This window comes from Cibotium barometz, chromosome 24, assembly GCF_041138505.1.
Source record: "Cibotium barometz isolate CiBa-2024 chromosome 24, ASM4113850v1, whole genome shotgun sequence".
Taxonomy (NCBI): Eukaryota; Viridiplantae; Streptophyta; class Polypodiopsida; order Cyatheales; family Cibotiaceae; genus Cibotium; species Cibotium barometz.
In genome coordinates, this window is record NC_141069.1 from 55,516,362 (window position 1) to 55,536,886 (window position 20,525).

General features: G+C 47.1%; 1 protein-coding gene across 1 annotated transcript in view; it reads left to right on the forward strand.

Annotated features, from left to right (window-relative positions):
• The window catches only part of LOC147625463 (integrator complex subunit-like protein), a 146,472-nt gene extending 126,545 nt beyond the window's left edge, over positions 1-19,927 (forward strand). Inside the window, exons 5-8 of the mRNA XM_086818801.1 lie at positions 18,910-18,983; positions 19,168-19,248; positions 19,325-19,404; positions 19,502-19,927. Coding sequence (XP_086674927.1) covers positions 18,910-18,983; positions 19,168-19,248; positions 19,325-19,404; positions 19,502-19,665 — 399 coding nt within the window. The 3' untranslated portion in view covers positions 19,666-19,927. The remainder of the gene's footprint in view (positions 1-18,909; positions 18,984-19,167; positions 19,249-19,324; positions 19,405-19,501) is intronic.
• The last annotated feature ends 598 nt before the right edge of the window (positions 19,928-20,525 follow it).

Here is a 20,525-nt window from a genome sequence, read left to right on the forward strand (position 1 = left end):
ATCCGTTGGGCCGTAGTCCCAGCCGAGACATTATCAGAGGATACAGGTGATATTGGCATGACATCGTGCGGCACGACCTCGGCACTTCAGCCTGTCGATGCTGGATCGACCTATGCGAGACATTATGGGATGAGTCTATCTCAACTCCTTCCCATAGCCTACCGTTTTTCCAGTTCCACACTTTTATCAGATATGCCTTTTTCTGGCAGTTGTATCAGGCCACTAGTTCCTCTTTGGCCACATGTTATAGCTAGTTGTTTTTCAGTTTATGCTTTTTATTTTCTACTCGGGACATTTAGTTTCCTTGAGTTTTGGATGTATTGGTACTTTTGTCTCATAGGCCACTTTGGAGGAGTCTTGATACCTATCCTATTGTATGTAGACGACATTGTCCTCATCTCTGACTCACCAGAGGGACTACAAAGGCATTTAGATGCATTACGGGCCTCTTGTGAGGACTGGGACCTCATTGTGAACCTTGGGAAGACCAAGGTTATGAGCTTTAATACCTCCCCGTAGTGGATAGGTAGATCCACACTGTAGTTTACACATAGTGGGAAGCTCGTGGAGCATGTGACCTCTCATGTATATCTTGGGATCACTTTTGCTAGACCGCAGTTCTCTATGCAGACAATAGCCGAAACCAGATTGATGCGTGGCTATGTAGCCCTGGGCGTACTCGAGAGGCAGTGCTCACAGATATAGTTTCACGAGCCGAGGATGAAGCTCTAGCTATTTGACACACTAGTCACACTTTCACTATTGTATGGAGCTCCCATCTGGGGTCCAAGTTGTACCACAGGAGGAGACGAAGTGGGGGCCAGCAGCTGAGACAGATACGGAAGAGGTATATGATGCATGGAAGCCGATTGAGAAGCCCCTAGTGATGATGATCTCGTACATGATTAGGACAATGCCACATGAGATTGTGCAAGCAGAGATGGGGGAATGCCTTGATCGTGATAGAGGCTCATAGTCACAGGGGACGGAAGGGACGGACTGTTGGAACGGAGGGACACCGGGTTGGGACGGTTCAGCAATGGGGACGGCAGGGGACGGTCGGACGTCCCCCTGGAGGCGTCCCTCACAAGGGATGGTGAAGGGGACGGCAGTAGGAACGGGGACAGCTGGGAGCCATTGCGCGCAGTCAGACTGGGTTTTTTTGGCCGTTTCTAGCCGTTTGCCTTGGCCGTTTCTAGCCATTTGGCGAGGCCTTGAGCCTTTGAGGCTTGGGCCTTGAGGCTTGGGCCTTGGGCCTTGGCCCTTGCCACTCTCTTGCCTTGAGGCTTGGCCTTTAGGCTTGAGCCTTGGGGCCTTGGGCCTTGTCCCTTGAGGCTTGGCCCTTGCCTCTCTCTCTCTCGAATCTTGCCCTTGCCTCTCTCTCTTGCCTATCTAATATCTATATAAGAACAAGGCTACAAGGCTACAAGCACACACACACCCCTTCAAGTTTTCAAAGTTCAAGCAACTCTCTCTCTCAACTTTCAAGTCTCAAGCCTCAAGCTACACTCTATGAGTGTATCTACTCTCTCTAGTCTCTCTCCCTCAAGCTTCTTCTAACTTAGTAACTTCCAACTTCCAAGCCTCTCACACAAGGCTCTACTCTCTACAGAGGACATGCCACAGGAGGAGGAGACAGGAGCCTCGCCATACACTTGTCTGTCAGAGGAGATTATGCATTATTCTACACTAGGGGAAGTATTTCTTACGGGCGACTTCAATGCCCACACACAGAGCAGACAGTGTGAGGTGTATGACTATGATGACATGGAGATCCTCCACCCTGTGGATCCAGAGGAGATAGGGGCTAGTCGGGCATCAGAGGACGCTGGACCAGATAGAGGACATTATGGGGACCACTTACTAGAGTTGGGAGCCAGGCATCGTCTCGTTATTTATAACGGGATGCTACAGTGGCCGGGATCAGGAGGGCTGACATGCTTCCCACATGGGGGTCATACACGGACCGGAGGCACGGTGGTAGACTACATTATGGGGTCTTTGGAGGCATCACAGCTTGTCACCTCATTCTCCATTCCACCTCGTCCTATTGGGGCAGATCATACATACTTGGCATTTTCACTAGCCGGATCACCAGTATCACCAGCCCCCCACATACCGACGCCACACACTACCATCTACTTCACACATGACATGGCAGACATATACACTGGCAGAGTAGAGGATGGGCTCCTACTCATGGATCCCCTGGCACCTATGGATACCATTACAGCCCAGCTCGCATCACTCCTACACACGGCTGCATTACAGAGCTTCCCACATCGTGTACACTCAGGAGAGCCTGCGAGACCTGGGACTATGCCCCAGAACAGATGGTATGATGACGAGTGCAGAGCCCTATACTCACGGCTGCGCATACAGAGAGCCTTGGGAGCCATCACAGAGCAGGAGTCGAGGAGAGAGATGAGGAGACTTACTCGCCGCAAAAGGCGGGCCTTCGCAGAGATACAGGAGCTAGAGATCTTTCATTTCTTCATGAGTAGAGATAGCCCTGTCTCATGGCAGCACTTTAGAGAGCCCCGGACCCCGACACCTATTGCAGACCCACAGACATGGCACACATATGCAGAGGGACTATACCATGCCCCACAGCAGCCACCTATACCTCAGCCACAGGAGCCTCGACCTACCACAGCTAGCTTCTTTACCCACTCGATGGTACAGGAAGCTATCCGCCGCCTACAGCATGGACGGGCCGCCGACCATATGGGCCTGCAGGGTGAGCATCTCATATATGCAGTAGATTCTTTAGCTCCTTTTCTTGCACACCTGTTTAACAGGGCACTAGCAGAGGGTTTGCCTGCAGAGTGGACGATGCATACCATTGTGCCGATTCACAAAACAGGGGATATGCTCGATCCGAGCAACTACAGGACGGTTATGGTTGGCCACGTGCTGGCCAAACTGTATGGTGCAGTGCTGGAGCAGGAGCTTAGCTTATATGCTGAGCGAGCAGGTTTACGCTCATCAGGGCAGGCAGGCTTCAGGAGAGCTTTCTCTACCACCGACCATGTATTCACTTTGAGATGTATGATTGATCAGGCCAGAGTGAGGAAGAGAAAGCTCTATTGCTGCTTCGTGGATTTCCGCAAGGCATTTGACACAGTACCACGAGAGAGGCTCTTTCAGCGCCTGCAGTCTCTTGGCATACCAGCAGATATGACATGGGGCATCTATGCATTATATGAGCAGGTTTTTGGGCGAGTCAGATGTCCAGGAGGCATGTCCGAGACTATTGCTAGCACCATTGGTGTGAAGCAGGGATGCCCACTTTCCCCCACGCTATTTGGGTTATACATTGATGAGGTGGCTGACTTCATTACACGGGGAGGCGGAGATGGAGTTGATTTAGCAGGTACCTCAGTACATATTATGCTCTATGCTGATGATATTGTATTAGTGTCTGAGTCTCCAGGTGGTCTACAGCAGCATTTACATGCACTCCATGATTTTTGCACACAGAGGGGTCTTACTGTGAACCTTGGGAAAACCAAGGTTATGGTCTTTCATACATCGAGACAGGGCAGGAGTCAGCTGACATTTACTCTCGCAGGATGCCAGGTGGAGGTGGTGACATCATACGTGTACCTAGGGGTTACCTTCTCTGCAGCAGCCACACGCTTCACCATGGGTTCAGCAGCCAGAGCTAGATTGACACGGGGATATGCAGCATTGGCTATGCTAGAGAGACAATGCCACCAGGCGCATTTTCAGGAGCCCCGGACGAAGGGGTGGCTATTTGACACATTAGTCACACCGGCATTGATGTATGGAGCAGCGGTATGGGCGCCAGGCCTTGCTACCCATTGGTGGACACAGATAGAGAGACCACAGGCCCTCATGATGGCACGCATGATACGCAGCAAACCGTCAGTACCTCATGACATTATCCGAGCAGAGTTTGCTGCGCCTCCTATGATGGTAGAGGCCATATTTCAGACTATATGCCTGCTAGACAGATTCAGAGAGATGCCACAGGACAGATTGTCATACAGAGCTTTTGAGGCATCTAGACAGCTGGCTGAGGCAGGAGACAGAGGATCATGGTATGCACAGGTCACACATTGGTTCTCACAGCATGGCCTAGACATGGATCATCTACCACCATTCCAGTATGATAGGGATGCACCACATATCCGTCTCTCTCATAGTGAGAGGAACAGAGTATTGAGACAGGATCTATGGCAGCTCTATACACGAGAGACATGGATATCGCCTACACAGCCTCTTCCACCGAAGATGCTATACTACAGAGATCACTTCATGAGTATCACTGATGATGGATTTATAGAGAGGCCTAGATACATGGAGGGCTTTTTATCACACGGCTCCCGAGTGGCTATTGGTCAACTCAGAGTTTCATCACACCGATTGGAGATTGAGACTGGCAGAGCAGCACGGATCCCCCGAGAGGAGAGGGTATGCAGATTGTGCAGAGAGGAGGTGGAGAGTGAGGAGCATTATGTATGCAGATGCAGAGCATATACAGCCATCAGAGAGAGATATCCCATTCTATTCAGAGAGCCACGTTCCCTACGCCAGATCTTTGAGGCAGCAGACCAGCGCATACTGGGGAGATACATTCTAGACATACAGCGCCACAGAGAGACATTATTACAGGCTCAGACAGCTCCAGAGGGGGGGAGACAGACACAGATTACTGCATTTTTTCAGAGATCCATCCCCCTCCCAGCCCCTACACGGCAGGGAATTACTCTCCAGAGAGCAGAGACACTTAGAGCCCGCAGGAGACAGAGGGCACCTGGCTTTCGGACACCACGCCTATACCAGAGAGAGATGACAGAGATTAGAGCTCAGTTTCACAGAGAGGGTGCGGAGCGACTGGCTCGCTTCAGAGCACACCCAGGCATGTTCTTCAGGGAGCTGTGGACACCCCCTTCACTGATGTATACCATTCTATACCCCCAGTATGGTACAGGATGGAGCTAGCTAGGTTGCATATCATGATTGTATACTCCATGCATATAGCTTTGCATTTTTCTCCTAGTAGTAGAGCTCCATCCCCCGCACACCCAGATTCAGCTTTTTTTTTGTTCAGTACTTTTTCATTCTGTTGGGATGACAGAGGATACCCCATACAGGTACTCCGATTTGTCTCATAGGCCGAGTTCGGTCTTTTGGAAGACGTTAATAAAATCTTTCTTTCTTTCTTTCTTTCTCTCTCTCTCTCTCTCTCTCTCTTTCTCTCTCTCTCTCAATGAGAGGAACAGAGTGATGAGACAAGACATATGGCAGCGCTACATACAGGAGACATGGACAGCACCAGAGAGCCCACTACCACCGAAGATGCTAAATTATAGAGACCACTTTATGAGCATCTCAGGGGATGGGTTTATACAGCGACCGCGGTATATGGATGTATACATGCCACACAGCTCTCGCGTTGCTATTGGACAGCTACGAGTCTCATCACATCAGCTAGAGATAGGGGCTGGGAGAGCCGCACGGGTTCCCAGAGCTAAGCGGATATGCAAATTGTGCCGCGAGGAGGTGGAGACTGAGGATCACTTTGTATGTAGATGTAGAGCCCACCAGGGGGTCAGAGATAGAAATGCAGGATTGTTTGAGAAGCATTCTTCACTACATCAGTTGATGGAGGCCTCGGACCAGCGACAGCTTGGCAGACTACTACTAGAGCTTCATAGTTCTCGAGAGAGACTCCTCCAGACACCCGCTCCCACTAGGGGTGGGAGACAGTCCCAGCTCACAGATTTCTTCAAGAGAGCTATGCCAGTGCCAGCTGATGTACCACGTGGGGTGACCGCACAGAGAGCAGAGAAATTGAGAGCCAGGAGGAGACCTAGACAGATTGGACATAGAGCACCCCGACTCCGTCACCGAGAGATAGCAGCTATCCGAATGAGACACCAAAATGGAGACATAGGAGAGGCTAGCTCGCTTTCATTCAGACTCAGGGTACATGTTCACGCCATTCACAGCCTCAGCATCGGCGATGTATGATATCTTATATCCCTCTTATGGCACTGGATGGAGTTAGACATAGATGTGCATAGCATGCTTGTGCTACCCCTTCAGCATATAGAGATGCATCTTGCCTTTGCACTCCATCCACATCCCCACCCCCCTTTATATTGTTTGTATATGGGCTCCACCGATCCATGATGATTCACAGTTGTATCCAGACACATGCACACTTTTTCTTTTCTTTCTTTTCTTCCGATAACCGGAAGAACATAGTTGTATTATTTTTTGTCTCATAGGCTGACTTTGGCCTCTCGTAGACGTTAATATATCTTTCTTTTTTTCTTCTTTCTCACCTCTCCCTCAAGCCTCTTCCAACTTCCAAGCCTCTAGGCCTCTAGGTTCTCTCTCTCTCTCTCTCTCTCTCTCTCTTGAGAGGGAGGGGATCAGAGAGGGAGAGACACCTACAAAGGCAGATTACAGACTTCTTTCGACCAGAGATTGAGCAGTCAGGCCAGCAGGCATTGCAGCTAGCCCCAGAGTATAGCCGCACTAGAGGTACACTGATTGATCGGGCTTTAGAGCTGGGGCGGTCCAGGCGCCCCAAGATGAGAGGCCCATCTCGACACCGGCGGAGACTACAACAGAGGATCAGGACCATACTAGCACGGCATGGGAGACGTCCAGTCAGAGTACTCACCATGGAGGACATTGAGAATATCCGCCATCGACCGATGAGAGACTTCTTTGGATAGTGATGTGTATGATGCTTACCTTTGTTGCTGGAGTTTTCTTCCCAGATGTTATCCATTAGGAGCTCCTAGTACCGTACTTTTCCTCATAGTTATTTCAGTTTCAGTTAGTTGTTTTCAGCTTTTCTTACACAGACATTGTATCAGATCCACCAATTGTTGTAACCTTTTTGGTCTCATAGGTCATTTTGGCCTTTTGAAGACGTTAATATATCATTTCATTTCATTTCTCTCTCTCTCTCTCTCTCTCATTGCTCAAGGCTCAAGCCATCTTCAACCATAGCATCCTCCTCAACCGTCAATGCCTTCACTCTTTGATTGGCGTATTTTGTTAATATGACTCAAAAGCTTACCATTTTAGTGTAAATTTGTGCTCATTTTGATGTACTTCCAAAGTAGAATAAGTGTGGAGTAGAAAAACTTTTTTAAAAAAGTATTTTTTGAGTGCCGTTCCCTCCCCCGTTCCCGTTCCCTACTTATGGCCGTCCCCCATCCTGTCCCCGTCCCCCGTTCCCGTTCCCTACTTGTCCCCGTCCCCCCCGTCCCCGTCCCCCGTTAGCGTCCCCTGTCCCTTGTGACTATGTAGAGGCTCTATCCCAGATAGTGACGTACGGGCACAGATTATGGGGCAGCTCCCACCAGATAGATACCCCCGGCTCGCCCTAGAGTCCTCGAGATGTGTGGAGGCCTCCTCCTTTGCTCTCTATTGACATATATGCTATGAGTGGTGCCACATGTGAACTTGGGCTAACGAAGGGCACTTTTCTCCCTTTGGGTTTTCCCCCTAGGATATCTGGTGTGAAAGGACACCACCACATTTATTGAATGTACTTTTCTCCCTTTGGTTTTTCCCCTTGGATATCTGGTGTGAAAGGACACCACCACATTTATTGTATTTTGATATTATATGGAGTTGACTCCCTAGCTCCACACATTCCAATGCCATCTATTGTGCGACCATCAATCACCATCTACTTGCTGTTGATTCTCTGTGTCTATCTGTTTGGAACCCTAACCCTAACACTGGTATCAAAGCGTGGTTCTTCGTGTCGTGCAAGCCATCACCGCCGCTTTTCAGCTCTGCCGAAAGTTCTGTCAGCTGAGTGCGCCCGCCATTCCCTCCGGTGCATTTGCTCGCGTTTCGGCACCTCCCTCCTGCCGCCGCCCGCCTTGACGTTTCCAGCTCGTGGCCGCCCATTTCTGCCTCCAATCTGGGCAGCACTAGTGCCCAAGACACCACCACCGCCCAACCGAGCGGCGGCGCTCTCTCACGGCCATCAAAGAAGAGATCTCCAAGGAGATCCGTAAAGAAGTGAGGGAGGAGACTCGAAGGGAAGAACACCAAATCATTCACACCACCATTGAGCAGGAGAAGATGAGGCATGCCCGCCGCCTCAACATTCGAGTCACAAGTATAGCCGAGACACCCGACTCCACTCCCGCGAAAGATGGACAGCTTCTATGCATGAAGCTCGGCTACAGGGAAGAGGACGCTCTCCCCCTGTATCAACCCTTTATTCAAAAGCTCTTGCACCTGACTCATAATCTCTTCCTGTTGGGCTGCACTCACACGGTACGGCGGTCTATTCGGTGGAGTACTACCAGGAATTAGATCAATGGCATGATCTTCTGGCCTCTCAGGAGGAATTTCTCCTGGCAATGACTCGGAAAAACAATCTTGGAACCCACATAAGAAATCAGTCCTGTCCTTATCTAACATAGACAAATTAGACTTAGACTCATCATCTTGTGCATCCTTTACATAAATCAAGTACGCGGAAAGATGCTTTTTCATTACTGATGAAATTGCCGAAGCGGATACAATAGGAACAGATTCCCCTTTAAGTTTTACATCCAAAACATGCTCTTTTCCTCTATGAGTCAGAGTGATTTTCCTATTGTATGTATCCACCACCGCATGTACTCTGTGGCACCATGGCATACCCAACAAAACATCACATCCATCCAGAGGCATGATGAAAAACTCTTCGCTGTCCACATAACCCTGCAAATGAAGCCGAAGCTTCCTAATGATCGGAGTAACGGGTTCTGCATACCCTGGACAAGCCATGTTAGCCTCATATAACGGCCCCATCTCCTCTGCACGGATCCCCAATCGGCCAGCCAAATCTGGTGAAATGAAGTTGGCTCTAGCACCTGTGTCAAAGAATATCAAGGCATTCTGATCTCTCACTTTGCCCCATGCCCTGCACAACTCTGTCTCCTCACCACCTGGCTGTTCCTCCACAAGATCAGGAACTAATCCCGCAGAAGGTTTTGGTTTCTTTGACTTGGGCTCTCCTTTATTGTCAGAGTCATTTTGGGACTTTCTCTTGGGACAATTAAATGACATATGCCCCTCTTCAGTACAGTAAAAACATTTCTGAGCATCTCTCAAAGCCTGTCTTTCCTCAGAAGTTCTCTTGGGCATTGGCAACTTCTTATACCTCGTCTCGGAAGACCCTTTAGCATCACGAGAAGCATGCCCAGATTTTTCAGCTTTCTTGCTCGAGTTCTTACTTCCTTTAAGCCCAGATGATCCTCCAGTGAGTAACGCATTAGCTGTCATAGCATTCTCTATCATCTGTGACATAAGAAGTCACTGGGAGTAAAGCTTCACAAAACTTCTTGTTATAATCTTCCAAATTCTCACATTTCGAAGCATCCAACTTGTGCCATGCAGTCATAACATCCACCTCAAATGTAGATGTGAGCCATACGGAAGAGAAAACCTGTTTAAATTGTACCCAAGTAGTGGGTGCTATGCCCTGCAAAAGAAGAGTAGACCACCACTGCAAAGCGTTGCCCTTGAGAAAAGTGGCAGCTTTCCTCACCTTAGAGGACGCTGTGTAATTCCCACCAGAAAAAGCAGCATCAAACTGCTGTAAAAAGGTAAGTGCTTTCAATTTATCTTTGGCTCCACTGAATGTATCAAACTTCACTGCAGCTCCCCCTCCCTTATAATCTTTCGCCTTACCCATAGGCGTTAGATTATCATATGGAAGTGGCTTCGCAAGATTGCTGCCCCCAACATTCATGCCCATCATTGGGTCAACATTACCCATTCCCACACCTGGCATGCCATACATTCCAGCCATGTTTCCAAACATACCATTATGCATACCTGGCTGCATGCCACCATACATATTTGCTTGCATTCCAGGTTGCATGCTCCCAAACATATTTCCTTGCATACCGGACTGCATACCACCATACATATTCCCCTGCATTCAAGGCTGAAAATTAGCTCCAAAAGGCCCTGGCATACCCATGCCTCCGTGAGGATAACCCCCAGTCATAGATTGGAACACCGAGCCACCACCAAAATTGTTGGGTTTTATGCTGTGTATGCACCCAGAGGAGTGCTAGTGATCATCAGTAGGTTACTGGGGCACTTTTTCCTTCAGTTAGTGGAGGTTTTTTCCCCCAGTTTAGTTCAGTTTCACTTATATGCAGTTTATAAGTGTTTTGGTCCACCCGGCACATTTATGGCCGGACATGTGAACACTTATCCTTTAGGGGTCACTATCATGTGGCTTGTACTTCACTTTTTCTATCATTGAGATATACAGCAGTCGTGTTCACTCCCTCTGCTTGGTTTTCCACGCCTGTTTGCTTTCTGTAAACCCTAACCCTAACCCTGTCCTGTCTTCAATTGGTATCAGAGCCTTTGAAGCTTTGCTCAACACTACCCGTACATTTGTTGCTGCTGCCCGTACAGTATACGAACATTCAGTCAAGCGCCGGCTTCAGCATATGCTGCCCGTACACCAAGCCTGCGCCGCCTTCAGCTGTACGTGTGCGCCACCTGCCCGTGTCTAGTCGCCTCCAGTTGGCCTTCAGCCCGTACACCTGTGCGCCGTCAGATATACTCTGCGCCTGCTGCCCGTACCTGGTCGCCTTCAGTCGGGTACTGCATTAGTCAGTACGCCGCCTATAACTTGAGCGCACGTGTACAGCGCACGTGTACCAGCCACAGTACAGTCAAGCGCAGCCATACGCCTTCAGCGCCGACTGAACCTGCACAGTACTGTGGTCGCCTCAGTATCCGTACTGTACCTGCTTGCTTACACTGTTCAGTGTGCCAACAATGCTTCATATCCAGTGTGTGGCATTGGGGAGATTCAGCTTACAGCCATTGATGGCTCCATTCTCCGCCTTACAGATGCCTTATATGTACCAGGGATAAAGAAGAATTTGTTGTCCATTTTTTCTTTAGCACATTGTGGAATGCAAGTCCACTTTGATGATGATAAATGCATGGTCAGAGACAAAGCAAATGCCTTGACTTTGATGCTTACTGGTACATTATGTCATGGACTTTATGAGTTGGATGCATTTCAGCCAGTGGATCAGTCTGCTTATCATGCATTCACTCTTACTCCAGCTATGGTTGATGCGGAGTTATGGCATGCTCGCATGGGGCATGTAAATTTTGGTAGTCTTATGCTTATGCAGCGACATAATATATTTACAGATCTACCTCTCATGGAGAAGCCTCCAGATCACATTTGTGAAGGATGTATTTTGGGAAAAATGCACAGGTTTTCCTTCCCACGTGATCAGGCTCTAAGAGCAACTGCAAAGTTGCAACTTATACACAGTGATATTTGTGGTCCCATGCAGACGAAGTCATTAGGTGGTTGCTTTTATTTTGCAACATTTATTGATGACTTCTCTCGTATATGCTGGGTCTATCCTTTGACACAGAAATCACAGGTATATGATGCATTTTTGGCCTTTGTAGCACTTGCTGAGACAGAGTCAGGATGCAAGGTGAAGACTCTCCGTTCTAACCGAGGGGGGGAATATATGTCACATGTGCTGAATTCCTTTCTTGGGAGTAGAGGTATAAAACATCAGTATACTACTCCTTACACTCCACAGCAGAATGGGGTTGCAGAAAGGAAAAATCGGTCACTCATGGAGATGGCCAGATGTATGCTAAAGGCAAAAAGACTACCACATATCTTTTGGGTGGAAGCAGTAATGTGTGCTTGTCATATTTTAAATCGATGTCCCACAAAGGCATTGGTTTCTATTACTCCTTTTGAGGCTTGGCATGGCCGCAAGCCTTCTGTATCGCATTTTCGTATCTTTGGGTGTCTTGCTTATGCACACATACCCAAAGAGTTAAGGAGGAAGCTTGATGATAAAGCCACAAAATGCATTTTTGATCCAACTCATGAGGGTACTGGACAGCCAGCAAATGATGTAGGTGGTGCAGAAATTCAGCAGCCAAATCAGCCAGAAGTTGAACCAAATATGGGACAGCAGGCACCACAGGTCAGACATATACCTAGATGGTATTTGAGGACATTACAGGACAGCCATTTAGAAGGTCCTCTTGCTGGTCGTACTCGTAGGGAGACAAGGACCCATGAGCATGCACACATCATGGATTTGAATCTGGTTATGGCAGCCAGTTTACAGGATGATGATGAGCCTGATTCATTTGTGGATGCACGAGATAATGTGCATTGGAACAAAGCCATGCAGAATGAGATTGATTCTATTAAAAAGAATCAAACATGGGATTTGGTTGATCTGCCCAAAGGCAAGAAAGCCATTGGTACTAAATGGGTCTATAAGTTGAAAAGACATGCAGATGGATCCATTGACAGGTACAAAGCCCGTCTAGTTGCAAAGGGCTATGCACAGAAAAAGGGCATTGATTATGAGGAGACATTTGCTCCTACATCCCGTATGTCGACACTTAGGTGTGTCATTGCATTGGCTGCACATCGTGGTTGGGTTGTTCACCAGTTGGACATAAAGACTGCATTCCTACATGGGGACCTCGAGGAGGAAGTATATGTATTTCAGCCCATGGGATTTGCAGAACATGGTCATGAGGGGAAAGTATGCAGGCTGAAAAAGGCCTTGTATGGTTTGAAACAAGCTCCACGAGCTTGGTATGCAAAAATAGATGCTTTTCTACTCACTCAGGGATTTGTGAACAGTCCATCAGAGACCACTTTGTATGTGAAGAAAGAAGAGACAGATCTGCTGGTCATCAGTCTTTATGTGGATGATCTCTTGCTCATGGGATCAAATGATGACAAAATTGCAGCTTTTAAGGAGATACTGCAACAGACATTTGACATGTCTGACTTGGGCCTTGTACATTACTATTTGGGCATACAGTTTGTGCAGGATAACAGAGGCATTGGGTTGTTGCAATCACGTTATGTTGCTAAACTTCTGGAGAAGTTTAAATTTCAGGATTGCAAGCCTATTAGTACTCCTATGGAGCCTGGGATGAAACTGTTACTACAAGATGACAGTGTTTCCTTTGATGCCACTACATATGCTCAGGCTGTTGGGTGCCTCATTTACTTGTGTAATACAAGGCCAGATATTCAGTATGCAGTCTCTCAGTTGAGCAGATTCATGCACAGCCCACGGTTGTCACATTGGCAAGCTGTGAAGCGTGTATTCCGTTATTTGCAGGGTACCTTGTCTCTTGGGTTGCTTTATCCTGAGGGGGGTGACATGCAGTTACATGCTTACAGTGATTCAGATTGGGCTGGTGATTTTGATACCAGACATTCCACTAGTGGGAATTGTTTCTTCCTTGGCGCTTCATGCATTTCTTGGCTAAGCAAGAAACAGACCACAGTGGCCACTTCGTCTTGTGAGGCAGAGTACAGAGCAGCCTACACTACTACTGTTGAGTGTGTTTGGCTGCGTCGTCTTATGACTGATATGGATATTTCAGTGGAGGAGCCTACACCTATCTATACTGATAGTCAGAGTGCCATTGTTGTGGCCAGGAATCCTGTGTTTCATGCTCGCACGAAACACATTGAGATTCACTATCATTTTGTTCGGGAGAGACTCCAGGCAGGAGATATCAGTCTGATCTACTGTCCTACAGATCAGAATGTGGCAGACATCTTCACCAAGGCATTACCACGTCCGAAATTTGAAGCATTCCGCAATGCTTTGAATTTGTTTCCTTTTGGTGGATGATGTACAGTGATCACATATCACTCCAGGGGGGTTTGTTGGGTTTTATGCTGTGTATGCACCCAGAGGAGTGCTAGTGATCATCAATAGGTTACTGGGGCACTTTTTCCTTCAGTTAGTGGAGGTTTTTTCCCCCAGTTTAGTTCAGTTTCACTTATATGCAGTTTATAAGTGTTTTGGTCCACCCGGCACATTTATGGCCGGACATGTGAACACTTATCCTTTAGGGGTCACTATCATGTGGCTTGTACTTCACTTTTTCTATCATTGAGATATACAGCAGTCGTGTTCACTCCCTCTGCTTGGTTTTCCACGCCTGTTTGCTTTCTGTAAACCCTAACCCTAACCCTGTCCTGTCTTCAAAAATAACCTGGACGCATAGTCTGCTGAGGAATAGATGGCTGTCCAAAGAAGGAACTCTGAGAGTTAGCACCATAAGCATGCTACATGTTCGGAAACTGGCCAAAAGATGGATCCTGTGGGATGGCACCACTATGACCCTGAGGAAGGTTCTTAGAACACACCGTCTTCTTCTTCTGTTCGGGCTCTATACGGGATCTCATAAATTCAGCAAACTTCTCACTTTGTGTGAGCTGCATAAACACATCCATAACACCAGCCAAACGATCTTTAAACCGAGTATCATCATCCTCTTTACCAAGTACATCTTCTGGCTGTGTTACATCCTCATAATGCTCATCATCTGCAGCCTGTTCTCCTGCAAGATTATCCTCGGATTCATTTCTCTCAGGAGAAGTCTCTTGCTCTTCCTCTTCATGATAGAAGTACTCATCTGCTGTATCAGACATGTTGCTGAATTTTTCAGCAATGACTTTCCTCGAGGCAACCACGAGCTCACCCTACCATTCAGGCTACAGGAGGCCAGTGGATGATTCGGAATGGTTTACTATTCCGTAATGACAAAATTTGTGTACCACAGATCTCGGACATTAGGTCCAAGATTCTTAAGAAGTGTCACGACGCCCCTTCTGCTAGACACCCTGGGGTACACAGGACACTATCGTTAGTGAAACACACTTTTTGTTGGCCAAAGATGAAAGGGTATGTAGAAGATTATGTTCTCAAGTGTCAAATTTGTCAGGCAAATAAAGCTGAACGCTTTAGACAGGCTGGGTTGTTGCATCCTTTGTAAATCCCAGGTACTAAATGGGAAAGTATTTCCATGGATTTTATTACCGGATTGCCAAGAACACATCAAGGCCACGATTCTATTTAGGTTGTGGTAGATCACTTGACAAAAATGGCTAGATTTTTACCGACCCGGAAGACTATTACAGCTACGCAATTAGCACGGCAATTTATCGAGCAATTGTTTAGACTGTACGGGTTACTGCAGGACATAGTCAGTGATAGGGACTCTAAGTTTACGAGTGATTTTTGGAAACTTGTTTTTGAGAAGTTGGAAACAACTTTGAATTTGAGTTCCTCTGATCATCCTCAATCTGATGGCCAAACTGAAAGAGTGAATCAGATTTTGAAGGATATGCTTCGAGCATATGTATCCAAAAGACAGAGTTCATGGGAGGATTATCTTTCTATGTTAGAATTTGCATATAACAGTACTAAGCATACGAGTACAGGTTTTAGTCCTTTCATGCTTATGTATGGTTTTCAACCTAGATTACCTGTTACAGTAGGATTCTCAAGACTTCAGCATGATGCAGCACATAATTTTTTGCAAGATATGCAGGAAATGTTACAAGTTGCGAAGGAATCTATTAGAAGTGCTCAAGACCGAGATAGATTTTATTCTAATAGACATCGTTCACCCTGAGAGTTCTCTGAAGGAACGATGGTGTATTTGCGAGTTCCGAAAGATTCCGAGACTTTACGGACAGGTCGATCTCCGAAATTATCCCCTAGATACTGTGGACCATTTCGTATTACACGACGGATTGATTCAGTTGCATATGAATTGGATTTGCCTTCTCATGTGAAAGTTCATCCTGTATTTCATGTCAGTAGACTTAAGGAAGTACTGGGTGGAACAGATCAGTTAGTTACTCCTCAAGAAAATATAGATGTCGAGGACATAACATTTGTTCCGCACGAACCTGAAAAGATTCTTGGATTTCGTGAAAGAAGATTGCGTAATACGCTTATCACGGAATACAAGATCAAGTGGAAGGATCGTGTTGAGGAGGACGCTACATGGGAGACATTGACTACTCTTCAGAGAGATTACCCTGGCTTTTTAGTGAGCTCAAGAGTGAGCTCTTAGAGGAAGGGGAGTATGTCATGTGCACAGTGTGTGTGTATCTATCGTGTGCTACACGCACGCAAGACTAGCTTCGAGGTTTGGGGAAGCTTGGAGCTAGGCAGGCTGATTGACGCGCTGAGTTAGGGATAAACTAACGGGCGGGCGTCCAAGTGTGGATGCCCGATGACCGGCCAAGAGCCTATAAAAGGGTGGCCAAGGTTAGTTATTGGGATATAGAGAGTCTGGCGAGTTTGTGAGAGCTCTATGGTCTTGGAGCCTGGATCTAGTGCAGACGTGCACTTGCTTTATCCAGCCGAGGCCGACAGCAATCTCGAGGCCCGCGAGGGTAGCTTCGTGGCGGTATGGGATGTCACGAGGAGGAGATTGGTCGGTACGTCAACGTAGTTAGCTCAGCTCGTGGCTCGGTGGGGACAGCCAAGACTGTGGGCTCGCCCACGGTTGTCATGGTTGGGAGGTGAGTCAGGCCTGCACCCCCTTGTTGTTTGTTTGTTTGTTTGCAGGTTTCGAGTCTCGTACCAGGAACGATCACGAGGAGATCCGGCGGGGATTTGACACCTTCTACAGAGATCATCTTCTTCGCTTGACAGAGGACGGTTTCATTGTACACCCCTGCTACATGGACACACATCTGTCATTTGGGGTGCGATGTACAATGGGACAGATCCGCAGCTCATCCCATCAGTTGAGAGTGGAGACAGACAGATATGGGCTGGGGTCAGCTGCATTAACGGACAGGATATGCTAGCTTTTTCATACAGAGGATGAGACAGAGGCCCACTATATATGCTGATGCCCAGTATACTATGAGATCAGGGGGAGATTCCACTGCCTCTTGCGAGACAGATTTGGACCACTTTCGAGGATCGTGGATTTCCCAGACCAGAGATGCGTGGGGCTCTTCCTTCTAGAGCTCCGCAAACACATGGAGTTCTTATTGCGGCCCATACTAGTTGCACCCGCCCGAGGACCAGTACAGAGAGCTCTTACTGACTTCTTCTAGACTAGAGCTCCGAGAGCATATCCACCCACTACCCTCGACCTCTAGGTTGATGCAGGAACCCGGCCGAGAGGAGTGACACTAGACAGAGACATCGAGCCATGTAGAGCCTGATGTCCCCGCCCTCGTGGTCCTCACCCACACACGTGTCACCGCAGGAGGATCACAACCATCATTTCCCACCACCACATGACTTTCTCCCGCCGGCTCAGCTTTACTACATGGGCAGTGATAAATGGATTGAGGCTGAGAGATGAAGCAAAATGCTTGAGGACGAGAGGTTCGAATGATAAACATTATACATGGCAGCATGAGGATATGCACCATCACCTGCAAATTGTAAGTGTGAACGTCAATCTGAGGTGAGTGGCTTGGGTTCATGGGTTGAGCCAAGCACGAAAGCGAGACTAGTGGTTTGTATGCACGGTGAACTAAAGACCGGGGTAAAGTTTGTGTGTGAATGTGGGCACTCTAGGTACTCGTACAAAAAGGAGGGACGGATCACCTTATGCCTTGCTATTGTGTTTATTCTTAGAGCTTTGCTTTACAACCTTGGGGATCACCCTTTTTGATCATGCATGACCAAGGAAGATAGGATTCCGGCCAAGAGCCTGACATCTAAGGTATGAGCTCCATATGGTGTCACATTCAAGGATGCTAGTTGGAGCCATTAGTTGTCACGATTTCTAGTTCATTTTGAGGACCAACTTGTACCTCCACAATGGCTTGGCGCATGTGTCTGATGATACACTCTCCTAAACAACATACAAACATTGTGTTCTTACAAGAAAACACAACAGTATTACACACGTTTTTTCCTCTGATATTTGTTCATTTGGGGTTTCCATCTGTCTCAGTTTCCAGGCATTCAAAAACGTTTTTGAAATGTTTCATACAAAATGGGAAGTTTCATAAACCTTTCATACAAAAGGGGGGGGGGGGGGGGGGGGGGTGTTAATGGGTTAGAAAAATGTTAGATTTCGCTAACATATACTTGGCACAACCTGTAGAATGTATAAACATACACAACAAGCATATCTTTAGCCTTTAAAACATGTGAAAATAACAAGGTTTGAGAGCCGGTAGCTTAGAGTTCAACCTTGGTAACTGCGCAAGATAGGTGATAGAAGATAAATTCATGAACCATGATTCATACTCCAGATGTGCTCTCAAAGTAGCCAAAATTAATAAAAAGCGTTGAAGGAAACTCCAAGGAACTTTAAAAAAAATTACTGTTTTTTTTTTTTCAAGTTCCTTACAGGTAGTGGAGGCATAGTCACAGGGGACGGAAGGGACGAGTGCTTGGAACGGAGGGACGCCGAAACAGGACGGACCGGCGACGGGAACGGCAGGGGACGGACGGACGTCCCCTAAGAAGCGTCACTCACAGGGGACGGGGACGGGGACGCCTCAGGAACGGGGACGCCGGATTAGAAAATAATACGTGATTATGCCATAATTTTATTTGCTTAAAAGTCTGCCAGTTGACTTGTCCTTTCCATAGTATAATTTATAAAGTAGATATCTATTGAAAATAAGAGCACATACTAAAGGGATTTGGTCAGGAATACCCCCTTGCTCTTGGCATGCCCAAGGGTATTCAAATCCCCGTCGCCTCCTTGAAAGAGAGACGTCATTCGCCTCTAGATGATGGGGGCCTGACTACCCCTTCAAATCATAGGGTATTTCAAAAATTTATTGGGTTCTTCTCTTGGCTACATTGGAGCCTTTCAAATAGGCTACATGATCATACGAGACCTGGTACTTTCCCACTTGCTAATGCTCGACTCTAGAATTACGAAAGATACTTCCTGTCGTGTGGCCACTAGGCTGGCTCAAATTGGGCGGTGCATAAAGATCGTATGTTTGCACTTGTTCTGTGGTACACAGCACTGCTGTTGTTGTCTTATAACTTTGGCATTGAATGCTTGTAAAATGCATTGTGGGAATCATGTAATAGCTTCTTCTCTTAATGTTTTCAGGTCCGTAGAAGGAACTCAGAAGAAAGCTCAACCCAGTGGACAACTGGCATTGCTGAAGTTCAACTTCCAATAGAGTAAGGGAACTGTTTGACTTTAGAATCTTTCCAGACAGAGCCTCCACCCATCGGACAGGCAGGGTTTGTACGGCAGGTGAAATCTCCCTTCCACGGGCAGGGGATCTGTCTGAAAAGACCCTGAGATGATTTGAAGAAGTTGAATTCTTATTCAGGTAGATCATTAGGTCTTTTTCATGTGCAGGTTCAAACTCAAGAATATTGAAGAGACGGAAGCTGCAAAGAAACAACTGCAAGATAAGAGGCCTTTTGTAGGCAGAGGAAGGTAATGGATCTATCTTTTAAGGTTTGGGATCCAAGGTTGTGAACCTTTTGGCTAATGTCTCCATGAACTCTGACAGGGCTCAGTCAAGCATACCTGCAAGCTATAGTGCCGATTATTTCCAACGAGGTCGTGAGTATGCAGAAAAGCTTAGAAGAGGCAAGTCTCAGAAAGCTACAAAACTTTTTGATGAATGAATTGCTAGTTTTGATAGCACAGGACACTTTTGAGGCCATTTTTGTGTGGAATAATATAGATCACCCCCAATTGTACAAGGAGAGGGACGCACAAGATAGCGGACGGGTACAAGGAGAAAATTCCACAGAAGGTAACATGGGGAACCGACGACAAGCTGCGACTGATGAGATCATGCTGGAACGTTTCCGCAAGAGGGAACGGAGCCGTTTGATGCGGCGCTGACTCATGCCACAAAATACTCCATTTTGCAATGGCATGTGGCCAGTGAAGAAATGCATTTTCAACGTGCTATTGTATTTGGATTGTTTTGCTAGTCACACAAATGCACATGTCGCCAGTGAAGAAATGCATTTTCAACATGGTATTGTATTTGGATTGTTTTGCTAGTCACAAGTGCACATGCTGATGGATGTACTGATCACATATTCACAGATTTTTAGATCAGCTATGAAGAATTGTGGCACACTCGTGAAGAGCTTCAAGATGATATATAGGACACAATATATATTTTTATTCATTAGTGTTTTATTCAAGTTTTCAGTGTATGGAGCAGAGAATAGGGATGCTTGGGTGTGCGTTTAAAATCGACAGAAGGCATAGAGGTGGATGGTCAAACACAGCGCTGGTGGTCACGTGCTTGTGATGGGCATTGCAAAGGCGATGGGTGGCGTTTCTTGTCTCAAGACTGCGCCTGCAAAGTGCTGTGGGCAGCCATAAAATGAACCGGCGCCAACTGATCGTGTTTTTTAATAAGTGAGAACAAAATAAATTATAAAGTGCTCGGGCGGGACTTGTAACCTGCAGGGTTTTCTCACCAAAAAATAAAGGAAAATGAGGTTTTCACTCGGATGGGAGGTCCGCATAGATGCTGGTTACAAGTGTGACCAAGAACAATCTCGTGGGAGGTCTGCATAGATGGTTGATGACAAGAGTCCCTCCGCCCCCCGGCGGGCAGTTACAAGTGTGACCGAGAACAATCCTAGGGCTTAGAGATGGGAAATAACAAAAAGGGAACCCCGCAAGAGCAAGCCCATATAAATAGATGCATAGATTTGTACGTGTTCTGCTCGTATTAGCATCAA